The 14,685-nt window shown below is 40.0% G+C and overlaps 1 protein-coding gene across 1 annotated transcript in view; it reads left to right on the top strand.

The window, feature by feature from the left end:
* Positions 1 to 14,685, top strand: part of ptprfa (protein tyrosine phosphatase receptor type Fa) — a 351,241-nt gene that overhangs the window by 199,039 nt on the left and 137,517 nt on the right. The window contains exons 11-13 of the mRNA XM_047374177.1: positions 490 to 743; positions 10,514 to 10,595; positions 13,688 to 13,891. Of these exons, the coding sequence (XP_047230133.1) occupies positions 490 to 743; positions 10,514 to 10,595; positions 13,688 to 13,891 (540 nt within the window). The remainder of the gene's footprint in view (positions 1 to 489; positions 744 to 10,513; positions 10,596 to 13,687; positions 13,892 to 14,685) is intronic.

Here is a 14,685-nt window from a genome sequence, read left to right as displayed (position 1 = left end):
AAGGCACAAATTGTTTTCTGCAAGCAAATAACTTGAGTTTTAAGTTACACGCTATATGTTCACTGGAAATTAGAATGGGAACTCTAATGTCAACTTTTAAACCACACAGCAGCTACAGTCTCTTACACAACAGTTTAAGATGCCAGGGGTATCTTCGCTTTGGATTTTGAACTGGGTTCTTTACGCAAAGAGGTTGCACTCAAAAAAAGTTATTTTTGGCCTAAGCAGATGATTACAGATAGTTTAACATTTCTTCCACTGAGAAAAACATTAATAGTTAATAATGGTGAAAATGTTTGCTTAAATAAATCGGAGTTACTATAGATAATATTTAATACTATCAACCAACTGTTATTGTAAAGGCATCCCTGTCAAATACTCTTTTTCCACTGAAGATATTTTTTATGCCTGCCATGTTTTTATAAGTGCAAGTTTAGTACATTTCTCAGCTGAAAATGAGTTAAATTATATTAATATTCATTCTTCCAGATTCTGTACAACCACCAAAATGTGGAGGTTCATGGTATCCTGAAGAAGAAGCTGATTACACAGTTACAGCCAGATACATATTATACTTTCATGCTCATGAGCCATGGGACTGGTGCTGGTGGCCTCCAGCAGCAGGTTTCGATTCGAACAGCTCCAAACCTGCTGTCAGTGAAACCAACTCAATATCAGCACTATGTGGATGAAGACAGGGTGGCTATTAATCTGCCTGAGGTCCCAACTGAAGCCTATGTAAGGTCTGTGCTGTTTGTTTGTGTGGAAAACCGGCTAAAAAATCCCGATTCATTATTCTGCTTTAAAAATACATAGAAAATAAGTGAAAAATGCATTTGATGCTTTAGTTGTACTGCTTTTTTTTGCCATTGTACCACAGATGCACTTTTTTTGCAGTTCAGCCACTGTCATGTAGTTTTCTAAGATCATAATTCCAGCAGTATTATAACAGTTATTAAAGCTTTTTGATAACAGGAGAATAGATTTGGCATTAGATAAAGCAGAGCTATTAACATAACCAGCCTTTTCTTTCAACCTTTCTTACTGGTTTTTAATGCCTATTATTTCGGTTCCATTGTGTTAAAAGAAACTAAGAGAAGGAAACCAAAATATTTGTTTATGGTCACTTAATACCAATATAAATGTTAGAAGACGAATTACAGAAGTTCATTTACACACGATCCAATGAGCATATAGTCTAGATATATAAAGTAGATAAACAGTTTATTTCTAATAAAGAGGTCCCACATTTCCTTCCCAGTGTTATAATGCTATGTGAATTTGGAAAAGCCTAGCCAATTGGAGTCACATGTTGCATTAGTTCCAGGTTTCGGTCTAAGCAAAAACATAACAGTCTTTAGGTTGTAAGTGGGTGTATGCGAGAAAGACAGATGATATGAATGAACTGTGTTTTGGTTCCTAGTTATATGTAGATGCTTGCTCTTTTCCTCTTACGTCTTCTTGCAGAGTGCTTTCTGAGCGTCTTCTCCTGGTTTGCTACGAAAGACAAGCTGTGGGCTTCCCCAGCTAAGTGTCCTCCATTAAATTTTAGATGTTTCAGGCTTTAAACTTTATAAGCATTACCATTATTGACATACAGTGTTGGTGAATAGTTTATATACACTTATCAAGGGCATAAATGTTGTATCAAATTTGGGACATGTAGAACAATATTTTTCCAGGATAGTATAATTATATAACCGGGGTTCTTGCATGAATGCCTCCCTGGGTGAGCAGTTTTCTTATGGTTTGTAGGCAAACACAAATTATCATGCTGAACTGAAGTAGAACATTTTTTGCAACATGTTAATAGAGAGCCAACTTAGTCTCCAGGCTGGCCAGGCATCCGTATCCCCTCCTGCAGGTTCCTCTGGCACATTAGATCCTGTTCGTGACGCTAAAATTGTAGTGGAATTTTCTTATCAAAGTGTGAGAGAAGTTGACTCACAACAAGAGAAAATCCGGACTTTGTCTTTATAAGTTTTTTTCAAAGGCATTTAGCGTTTGAAGACCCTGTCACTGAGGTTAGTCAGTGAAGCAGAGCCCCGATCAACATTTACACACAGTATTTATACCAAACATGACATTGTTATCTCAACTTCAAAGAGTCTTTGTTTTATGGCCCTAGACCCTCCTGCTCTTCCTGAGGCATCACCCTAAAGCATGGGTTTTAACTATTAAACTTCTGATAATGGCTTTACAGCTTCCTCCTCTAACACGGATGTTCTGAGGAGTGAGGTAACTTAAAGGTCATACACTTTGGAACACTTAATAAAAGAATTTCCATTACAGTCTAAAGACAAGACATAGCAAGTAGAGAGAATAATTAAATCGACGCACGGTCAACTGCATCATGGATCCAATGCTAGAGGATGAAGGGTTTTAGGTGGATCTATGCCTTCAACACCAGTCTTGACATCTCTGTGTGGCTATGTGTTTCACGATGGAGGGGGAATGTGACAGACTGAAGTCCGTTTGTGTAGACTGAGGCAGCTGGGTTGGTGTAAAGCAATGTGATCCAAGCACTAAATCATGGGTAAAAACTGAATTTTTGCAAAACAAACAAAAAAAAAGTTACTCAACTCCACCCTGTCGAAGGCCTTCTGTGCATCGAGTGAAATAATCACCTCTGACTTGTCCAAACTAGAAGCATAAATAATATTTAAGAGTCTTCTTGTGTTATAGAAGGAATGAAACCTAGCCCAGCATGAAACCTGTTTGATCAGTTGATATTATACTCGGTAGGACCCGCTGAAGGCATTGGGCTAGAATCTTTGACAAAATCTTTAGGTCAACATTTCAAAGAAAAATGGGCCTTTAGCCACCACACATGAGGGCGTCATCACTTTTAAATAAGAGAGAGATATAGGCCTCTGACAGGGTAGGGGGAAGAAGACCTTCGGTAAATGATTCATTACACATTCTCTGAAAGCTGATGCTATGGTGGCAGCGAATAGCTAAAAAAACTCGACAGTGAACCCATCGGAACCTGGGGTTTTACCGTTCTGAAGCATTGTAATAGCCTCCTGAACTTTCTTGACAGAAATAGAACTTCCCAGTTCCCTGCTCAAATCCTCATTTATTTTAGGAAAAACAATCTTATCTAGAGGGTTATCTCCATCCCAAGCCTCTAAAAGACATTGTGAGGAGCAGAGATAAGAGTATTCATTCATGCATTCATTCATTCATCGTCTATACCGCTTATTCCAGAGTGGGTTATGGGAGAGCTGGTGCCTATCTCCAGCAGTCGGTGTTTTTTATAAAGAACGGGTTGGAGCTGAGGCATACAAATGATCAATTCTGGATACATCCTTTTTGACTGCCTCTGACTCTGCCTTTCTGCCCTTTTTAGGTTTGAGACGTAAGAAATAATTTGTCCACATATAAACGCCTTAAAGGTGTCCCCTTGAAGTTTCAGGAGAGTTGTTAGTGTCAAAGAACAAGGTAATCTGTGCCTGAAGGAATTCTGTAAAGGGAGAGTGGGCTAACAAGGAGGAGTTCAGTCTCCACTGTCTGGGAAGCTAATGTCTACAGACACAGAAGCGTGATCCGAGATAACAATACTGTGGTACTTACATGTGTTGTGATTATGAATATGATTATATTATTTAATATTAATACATAATATTTTATAAAATAATATTTTGGTGTGTTAAGGGTTGTCCTGTGAATACCAGACCAATAGTGCGGTGGTATTAGGACAAAACTAAAAGGGATGAGCCAAGCTCTGGCATTATTGAACAGCAAAACTCTGTACACACACAGAATGGGGGGTGGCTCGTTCCTGCAGCCTGGGCAGAATTACACGCAGAGCCCCGTTGTATTGAGGTACCTCTGTCCTTTCTTGGGACTGGGAAAAACTTCTTTACTCTGCATTGTAGAGACAGGGTCTCTGCTGGGAACTCTCTGGAACACAGTTTGCTTCTGTAGACCTCGGAAACAAAAGTCAATATCTCGCATGATCTTATGACACTTTTTATCCATTTTGAAGAATTATGTCAGTCTGCCAGCAAAGAGACATTAGCCTCTCCTTCCAGTTCCGCTGGGGACCTGCATGGAAGAGGTCTGTTTGTTGGCGCGTGGGTTTTTTATTCAAACAGTAACGTCACGGGAAGTCCACTGTTACTCCCTTTTTGTTTCAGTTACTGGCTGTGCTAGAAGTAGGTTTAAGCGATTTATTTTGAATGTTTCAGAAAAGTTCTTACTGGCCTTTAATGTTGTAGACCGTGGCTTGGGTCCTAACCCATTACTGATAAAAAATTAATTGTCCAACAGAAAAAAATCTATCGGCAAATATGAATGGTGTACATGAGAAAAGGAGAAAGCTTTGTCTGAATAAGATTTAACTCTCCATGGGTCAAATAGACCTAACCTGGTTTTATATATATCTTTGATGAGAGGAAATGCTCTGTATCCGCTGTCACATGTGAATGTAAAAACATTCTCAATCCCTGAATATTCAAGCATATGTACTCAGAAGAATCTCTTTCTCAGAGCCATACCAAAATATATTGTTCTTGGCATGGTACATCACGAGGCCTTCACAGAAAGAAGGGACCTGTAACCTTTCAACTTTAGGCATATGGATGTTGAATACCTGGCCCTTTGTCGTGATGGAAAACAGGTGCCAGGGAAAGCATTTCAACCTCATTTCAACCAGGGGGTATCGGTCAGGGAATTTTACAACATGTTCACCGCTACAGGCTGTTATTTGACAGACCTTCCACTGAGCATTACTTGTGAGGAATTTAATAATGGGTAGTCCCTGTTTGTCTTTAATCTCAATCCGGGTGAGGATAATGAGGGTTTATCACCCATATCTAATAGACATTTGAGGCTGGAAATGAAGTTTAGATGGCATCTGCCTCATACTATGATAGTCTACGCCTGTTACGATTCTATTCTGGAAATCAACCCAAGAAGACAAATACTGGTGGATTACTATTAATTATGGACAGTCATCAGTTGGAAAGCCTGTTGAATCAACCACTGGGTGACCTATTTCATGGTGTGTGGGCAAGCAATCAAGTCCCGCTACTCACATTTACATCAGGACCGGCATACTTTACCGTGAATACACATCCGTCTCACATGCCTGGAGAACACTGGCTGGCTCCAGATTCTGAATTCTACCCATCAAGTTTCGTTTCATTTTTGATGATCTGTCCATCAAATATATTTGACATAATTAACAGCTTCAAAACACTCTGTCCATTGTATGCGGTCAGGATTGTGTTTTGTATCTCTGTCACCAAGATTGTGGGTTATCTTTGCAACAAGTATTGGTATTGTACAAAGAAGATTTGTTTAAAAATGATTTGATGGTTTAAACTTTGTAAAGGTTACTTTAGTTTCCCTTCATTGGCTCCCTGTTAAATCCAAAATAGGATTAAAAATTATCCTCCTCACATATAAAGCCCTTAATGATCTAGCTCCATCATACATCACAGATCTGATTGTTCCATATATTCCTAACAGAGCACTTCGTTCTCAGACTGCAGGTTTACTGGTGATTCCCAGAGTCTATAGAAGTAGAATGGGAGGCAGATTAGTTATCAGGCTCCTCTCCTGTGAAACCAGCTCCCAACAACTTAATGCTCACCTCTCCCGATGATCCACGTGGCCTGCCCCTGTCTTTCAGTGTTTAACCCTTTCTCTCTCCTAGACATAGCTACTGTGCTTCTACTGTGACTAACTCTATGTGCTTTCTTTCAGACTCTAACCTTGAAAACTGCCTTTCTTTCTAGATGAAACAACTAAAGTAGCTATATCCATTAACATTTACAATGCCCATTATGGACACGTCTTAAAGGCCATTCGGCATCTGGATTCAGGCATGATTTACAGGATTGCCAAAAAAAAAGCCACAAAATTCATAAGCTATCTTGACCTCACCTACTTCAGCGTACCCATCTAGGAAGTGCGAGCCAACTTTTTTCCCAACTGAATTGAGAGCATGCTGAATGTGAATGTTTCTGGAGAAAGAAACTCCAGCCATTGCACAGATGTTTGAAAACAGCTTCATGAATTGTGTGTAATCTATCACTGATGGAATTGCGAGCGTTTTAGGACACAGAATATTACACAGAAATGTTATCATATATGCAGCTGTAATTGTGATTTTTATGAAAGGATCCATGTGTGTCTCTTCAAAGAATTGCTCTCTGAATTTCTTGCATCCTTCCAAAATAATTTCTACATCATTTTTGCAATTGTAGAGCCTCATTTTCAAAGCAGAATGTTGTCTGACTCCCTTCCCTGTACCAAGCATAAAACTTTTCCTGATCTGACGATGACATGTGATCCACCGAGTATTCGCTGGGGCCGGGGTATGCCCCAATATACTTTAGGTTTTCTGCTGAGGAAAACTTGTGGGGGAAATAGCCTTTTGAAAAGTTTTCAAACCCCCAGAGCTTTAGGCATGGTTCTTAGTCTCCTTGAAAGACAACTCAAACTGTCAATAAACCTTAATTTATAGTATGTTTCGGTAAAGCAGAAAATGTTTCTGCTTTACCAATAGATGGTTTTATTCCCAAGTGAACCATCGCTTCTAGAATCAGATAGAAATCAATTCCATGCCCGTTCTGAGCATTAAAGGTAAACGTTCATTACAAGGGTCTTCTGAAGTGCAGGTTAAAAGCGCGGATACAGTCCAGGCCATAGGCAGCCCATTTGATTTCTTTCATCTGCCTTGTGCAAATCAGAAAAGGAATATGTACTCTTCTCTTGGCAACAAAGGTTTCAGTATCAACAAAAATTATTTTGTGAATCAGTTTTTCATCCACCTGATGGTTGAATATAACACATGTAATTTTGTATGGCTTCATCTGAGTCTACAAGTAATATCTCATTACAGATGGGACATTTTTGGCTCTGGCAAATGTGTGTTTTTTCAGTTGTAGTCAAAAGAATTAAGTTCTCTGACATTTTATGCAACTCTTTATGCTACCACAAGCACTAACATACATTTTTACTTTTGGTCGATTGTTTTATGCTTGACATTACACAACAGATTACATGAGGGTCTGTTACAATTGCAACAGACTGTGGGTTCAAATTTCAGCGTGGAACAAGATGGATCTTTGCAGATAGGACAAAATCCCTCGCAATAATGTGAGTGCTCTGCTGTAAAAGGGGAAAAACAATAATTGCAGACGTAATAACTCCCTAGGAAGACTTTTAGTGATTTTATTCTGTAATAATGATGATTGAAGAGGAAGAGAAAAATGGATCTTGTTTGATCTGAAAAATTTGTTTCAAATTTAAAGAGGGGTTTACTGCTTACTTTTCTATAAAAGACAACAATTTTTCTGTTTGGAATTTCTTCAAATTTACAGTCATCAAAGAAGGAGACAGGTGTCTGATCTGTTAAAAGCAAGACACTGCCATTTTGTCCTTTGTTGTATAGCCCGTGCATTGGTTAGATTGTGGTCAACATGTGAGTTTAACTTATGGCGAAGCATGGCTGATCATCTCAATTGTTTTTGATAAACAGATGTTGGCTCTTTTTATGGATCATCTCAATGCCCAGTATGTTTTCGGCTTTGTTGCTCTGATTTGATGCAACACCTCTCCCAACTTGCGTTGCCCAGGTCACAGTTAAAGATGTTGAAGAAAGGGGAGGAGGGGGTGAAGGACGACGGGGGCAGTGACTTAACCCTAGATGTCTTCCCTCTAGCAGTGTCAAAAAGTTCTTACTGTATTTTCCGCACTATAAGGCGCACCGGATTATAAGGCGCACCTTCAATGAATGGCCTATTTTAGAACTTTTTTCATATATAGGGCGCACCGGATTATAAGGTGCATAGAATAGAAGCTACTGCAGTCAAACGTTTGACTGGGGTTGTGTTATGCATCCACTAGATGGAGCTGTGCTAAAGAGAATGTCAACAAAACAGTCAGATAAGTCGGTCAGTCAAACTTTATTAATACACTACAAACCAGCGTTCTGATAACTCCATTCACTCTCATGGTAAGGTTTCCTCTACATAGAATTCTATTGAATAGAGCCAACCGCACGTTAGGAATGCATTGGAGTCTATGAAGTTGAAGTTGAAATCAAATGTTAGTTAAAACGTGAAAGGGAACTTTTCCCTGATTCAGTAAACACGTAAAAGAAACAGTTTGATGCACTAAATCAAACGTTAGTACTGTTAACCTTTCCTGTTTCTGTCCCCTGACCGTAGTCTGATGACACAGGGGAGACGCTTTCTCCAGGGCCGAAGTTACTAGTTTCCTCGGGGTTAACTCCCTCACTCATACGTTGCTGAGTTGAGCATGAAGAAACAGCATCAAAGCACTGAGTTGTTGACGAGATTCGGGGTTCTTTTTAATGACTTTGCAGCACGTAAAAACACAGGGCTTACAGACTCATACACCGCTGCTCCGGTCGCCGTCTCTACCCACCCCACACACACAATAATACTGACGTCACTCCTTCACTCTTGATTCTCAGCTACGGCAGCACACAGCTCTGTCCGGAGGAGTAATGTCAACATCTTCCATACACACACACGAAACATACACCCCACACACTGAGCTTCTAATCACATACAGGTCCTTCTCAAAATATTAGCATATTGTGATAAAGTTCATTATTTTCCACAATGTCATGATGAAAATTTAACATTCATATATTTTAGATTCATTGCACACTAACTGAAATATTTCAGGTCTTTTATTGTCTTAATACGGATGATTTTGGCATACAGCTCATGAAAACCCAAAATTCCTATCTCACAAAATTAGCATATCATTAAAAGGGTCTCTAAACGATCTATGAACCTAATCATCTGAATCAACGAGTTAACTCTAAACACCTGCAAAAGATTCCTGAGGCCTTTAAAACTCCCACCCTGATTCATCACTCAAAACCCCAATCATGGCTAAGACTGCCGACCTGACTGCTGTCCAGAAGGCCACTATTGACACCCTCAAGCAAGAGGGTAAGACACAGAAAGAAATTTCTGAACAAATAGGCTGTTCCCAGAGTGCTGTATCAAGGCACCTCAGTGGGAAGTCTGTGGGAAGGAAAAAGTGTGGCAGAAAACGCTGCACAACGAGCGTTCCTCCCTGAGGAAGATTGTGGAGAAGGGCCGATTCCAGACCTTGGGGGACCTGCGGAAGCAGTGGACTGAGTCTGGAGTAGAAACATCCAGAGCCACCGTGCACAGGCGTATGCAGGAAATGGGCTACAGGTGCCGCATTCCCCAGGTCAAGCCGCTTTTGAACCAGAAACAGCGGCAGAAGCGCCTGACCTGGGCTACAGAGAAGCAGCATTGGACTGTTGCGCAGTGGTCCAAAGTACTTTTTTCGGATGAAAGCAAATTCTGCATGTCATTCGGAAATCAAGGTGCCAGAGTCTGGAGGAAGACTGGGGAGAAGGAAATGCCAAAATGCCAGAAGTCCAGTGTCAAGTACCCACAGTCAGTGATGGTCTGGGGTGCCGTGTCAGCTGCTGGTGTTGGTCCACTGTGTTTTATCAAGGGCAGGGTCAATGCAGCTAGCTATCAGGAGATTTTGGAGCACTTCATGCTTCCATCTGCTGAAAAGCTTTATGGAGATGAAGATTTCATTTTTCAGCACAACCTGGCACCTGCTCACAGTGCCAAAACCACTGGTAAATGGTTTACTGACCATGGTATCACTGTGCTCAATTGGCCTGCCAACTCTCCTGACCTGAACCCCATAGAGAATCTGTGGGATATTGTGAAGAGAACGTTGAGAGACTCAAGACCCAACACTCTGGATGAGCTAAAGGCCGCTATCGAAGCATCCTGGGCCTCCATAAGAACTCAGCAGTGCCACAGGCTGATTGCCTCCATGCCACGCCGCATTGAAGCAGTCATTTCTGCAAAAGGATTCCCGACCAAGTATTGAGTGTATAACTGTACATGATTATTTGAAGGTTGACGTTTTTTGTATTAAAAACACTTTTCTTTTATTGATCGGATGAAATATGCTAATTTTGTGAGATAGGAATTTTGGGTTTTCATGAGCTGTATGCCACAATCATCCGTATTAAGACAATAAAAGACTTGAAATATTTCAGTTAGTGTGCAATGAATCTAAAATATATGAATGTTAAATTTTCATCATGACATTATGGAAAATAATGAACTTTATCACAATATGCTAATATTTTGAGAAGGACCAGTATAGTTCAGGCAATTCCTGCAACAGTACATTCAAACGTTATACACACACAAGTGGTGTTGGACTAGGAGTAAGCACAGTACAGGTGTTTACCGCTATTACTTCGGCGACACCCCTGACTACGGTAGCCGTAATGCTGCAAGCGGTGTGTTTTTATTGTGTTTTGTAAGCAAATCTGTGTTTATTCTGACCGACAATATCTGTGCACATATAAGACTGATTGTGGAGAAAATACATCCACAAGCCTCTTTTTTTTATAATTAGTTCATATATTATTGCATGGTGTAGTTTCCATTTGAAAATGTCTTGGTTGTTTGTTTTCATGTAGCGTAGTTATGTGTAATTGTATCTTTTGCAGGTGGTACTACATAGCTGTTGTTCCTGAAATCCTTGTTTCTTTGAAGGGATGGGGAAACCCTGAGGACATAGACATATATGAGGTCAGTGAATGTGTCCTTATGTTTTGTTATTTTATTCAAATAATGGAAGTCAAACTTTTTCCAAAATGTGTGTACCTGTAACCGGAGATGGTGACACAAGTTTGTGACTCAGACTCAGTCACAAAAACGTTAGATTTAGATTTGTATTCAAAACATTCGTGACTTGACTTAGACTTGCTATCTGAGACTCAAGTCTTTTTAAGAACCTTTATTTGATGTACTCAGGAATGAAAGCAAGCCAGCATTGCCCCTTTTACACTAGTCCCTACTCAGTGCAGTTTGGCATGACTACTCTTTTTTTAGGCTTTTCCATTTTTAGTACCTGGTTGGATAATGTTGGTCACTGACTGGATAGGGAGTGGCATCACTAGTCACAGCATAATTCAATAATATCTTCAACTGTTGATTATTTGTATGCTGGATTTATTGTGGACTTGAACACTGTAGCAAGCTATCATTAGGTAGCTTTAGCTTACCCTCACATGCCTGGTTCACACTGTGGGAGTTTCAAATTGTTGCTGATTTTCAAATCCTGGGAGACCCCACAAGTGATTATATAAAATCATAGGTATAACAGATTTGCTCCTACAGTCTGTGCTGTCCAGCTACATGCTGAGCACATAACTCCACACACGAACAGATTTCACTCACAAACATTCAGATATCAGACAGGAAATCTTGCAAAACCTCTCGAGATCAAACGTGAGTTCAGAGTAATTCCCTTCCATGTTTCAATCAGAAAGTGATGTGACAGAAACATGGAAGGGAATTACTCTCGAGATCAAACGTGAGTTCAGAGTAATTCCCTTCCATGTTTCTGTCACATCACTTTCTGATTGGCTCATCACATTCAAAAGGCTGCGTGCTTGTTTTGGGAACACCTGACATGGTAGGAAATCGAGGCAAGACAATCCAATGCGTTGAATATCTCCGAGCAGCTCATGACGTCCTTCCGAGCAGATTAAATCACTCTTAACACCACAGATCATCTGTTAATGTTATGATTCAGGCATAAACCGTACCCTTCAGTTTGATACCGCTCCAAGGCTTCTCTCTCTCTCCTGTATTTATCCAAAGTCCTTTATCTTTCTGCCCACAGCCTTCTTTGGCTATCTTCTTTCACTCTGAGTCTGACAACAGCCATACACTAAGCAGCAACCAAGGCTGTTGTGTTTATGTCACTACAAATCACATTAAGTTACTTTTTGAGATTGTGGGGCCAACTTACTATTGACAATCCTGGCCACATTGAAATGGTCAAAGGATACTGTCTGTATAAAACCATGAAAAATGGAAAGTAATGAAGAGTTCACACTCCACTAAGTTAGGTTTAGTGGAGTGTGAATTTTATATGTGTAAAGAAAAGTGAAAGTGTGGTTTTTGATCATTAAAGGGTACTGTATTAAAGAATTGTTCTTACTATACTGTAAATGTACTTGCCAAAGAATTGCTAGGAAGACTGATCAAATTAATTAGCATTGTAAGGAAAAACTACGGTGACACAGTTTAAAAAATGTTTGTAGAAAAATATTGTATTTCATATTCTGATACTTGGAGTTATTCACCCCCTATACTCACTTTCAGCTGCTACATACAGATAACAGGTAGCAGAACATGATAAAGTGACCAAAATCATGCTGCAGTTAGTGGGAAAAAAACACACTCACAAAACTCCAGCACACATTTCAAAGTATGCATATTCATGATGAACTAACTGCATAGATTAAGTTAATGACATATTATTAGTGGTATAAAAACAATTTCTGCACTTACCTTCTTCATTTACAACTAGTGGTGGCAATAACACAAGTACGCATGTTCACAAGTACTTAAAAGTACTCATATTGTACGCAGAGTATGCAGAGATTTTCTGTCTTAGACAAGAAATATCTACAGAAAACGATGAGGACTGAACATCGTTGAGATGTCTGTTAAATCCGTTTAGGATTTTGTACCAAATTAATGTTTTAGCAGAGCCCATAACATAATCCATGATCCCACACACCCCGACAATGAACTGTTCTCCCTGTTGCCTACCAGCAGATTTGGAAACAGGTCTGTCTTTTGCAAGTCACAAGTTAGTCTCAAGTCTTTCCACCTAAGTCTTCAGTCAATCTCAAGTAACGGCATGTGTTGTGCCCCAGCCATAGGATGAAACATTGGCCCCACTGTATACAAACAAAGAGAATGGTAAAATACTAATTTCCAGGATGTGCTGTATTAACCTACTTTTAGTACAGCCCAGGAAGGAGGAGTCACAGCTGAATTCCCTGTTATGTCAGAACTACCAACTCTGGCAGATTTCGCTGTATTTTAACACTGCCAGCCACTTGCAAATATCAATTTTGAATTTGATGCTTGCAACATGTTCCAAAAAAGCTGTGACAGGGGCAAAAAAAAAGACTGGGAAGGTTGGGAAATGCTGTTCTGGTCTTTGGTCAACAGCTGTTTGGAAAGTTCCACAGTTGAACAGGTTAGCTGGAAACAGGTGAGGGTCATTATTGGGTATAAAAGGAGTATCTCCGCAAGGCTTAGTCGTTCACAAGCAAGGATGGGACAATGGGATGTGAATAACTGCGTGAGCAAATAGTCTAACAGTTTAATAATGTTTCTCTTTTTTAGAATGCTTCCCAACTAAATTGCCAGGAATTTAGGTATTTTATCATCTGCAGTCGAAAAAGATTCAGAGAATCTGGAGATTGATGCAAAGTGCGTTAGTGTGCTGTGGTCTGATGAGTCCACATTTAAAATTGTTTTTGAAAATCATAGACACTTGTCTTCTGGGCCAAAGAGGAAAATGACAATGCAGATCAGTGCAAACTTCAAAAGCCAGCATCTGTGATAGTATGGGGGGCCTTAGTCCCTATGGCATTGGTAACTTGGTATCTGTGAATTCACCTTAACAAGGTACATCCATGTTTGGGAGCAACATCTGCTGCCATCCAAGAAAGATCTTTTTCAGGAACGTACCTGCTTATTTCAGCAATACAATACCAAGCCACACTCTCCACATTCTCATACCAAAGTTGTTTCTAATATTGCCATAATAATGTCACCACATTAACAAATTCAGTGTTTTGTTCTATTGGCAGATCCTGGAGGCTGGTACTGACAGCACAGTGCAGATGGAGAGTCAGGATTTGCGCCAACTCTTCATTGCTGCTAAGATTGATGTTCTGCCAAAGCTTTTCATTCTAGGCGACAATAAGAAGTACAATGGCTACTATAACAGGCCTCTTCCCATCCTGCAGCAGCTCCGCTGCTTTGTTTTGGCTGACCTGAAAGATCAGGAATCTGTAAGTATTGACTGAATGTTTATTGTGACATAAGACTTTTAAACATGTCTCTCAGTGTCCAAATCAGTAAAATTAGATTAAAACAAAAAAAAGTTTCTTGTTTAACCCCTGAACACCGAACGTGTTGTCAGTGAAACATTAGGACAAATTCACTATGAATTACCCTTACAACTGTGAATGTATGTGTGGGTGCGCTTGTATACAGTGGGGAGATTTGGCAGGTTTTCCCACTTGCAAAGCATGTAGAAGTCTTTAATTTTCATCATAGGTACTCTTCAACTGTGAGTGACGGAATCTAGAACAAAAATCCAGAAATTCACATTGTGTGATTTTTAAGTCATTAATTTGCATTTTATTGCATAAGTATCTAATACATCAGAAAAACAAAACTTAACATTTGTTTCAGAAACCTTTGCTTGCAGTTCCAGATTTCAGATGTTTCCTGTAGTTCTGGACAAGGTTTGCACACACTGCAGCAGGGATTTTGGACCATTCCATACAGATCTTCTCCAGATCCTTCAGGTTTAGGGGCTGTCGCTGGGCAATACAGACTTTCAGCTCCCTCCAAAGATTTTTGAGTAGGTCCAGGTCTGGAGACTGGCTAGGCCACTCCAGGACCTTGAGATGCTTCTTACTGAGCCACTCCTTAGTTGCCCTGGTCTGTGTGTTTCGGGTCGTTGTCATGGAAGACCCATCTTTTATGCCCTTACTGAAGGAAGAAGGTTGTTGGCTAAGATCTCCCGATACATGTCCCCATCCATCCTCCCCTCAATACGGTGCAGTCATCCTGTCCC

This window comes from Girardinichthys multiradiatus, chromosome 9 (genome assembly GCF_021462225.1).
Source record: "Girardinichthys multiradiatus isolate DD_20200921_A chromosome 9, DD_fGirMul_XY1, whole genome shotgun sequence".
Taxonomy (NCBI): domain Eukaryota; kingdom Metazoa; phylum Chordata; class Actinopteri; order Cyprinodontiformes; family Goodeidae; genus Girardinichthys; species Girardinichthys multiradiatus.
The sequence above is the reverse complement of the archived record's forward strand: the minus strand, read 5'-3'. Positions and strand labels throughout refer to the sequence as shown.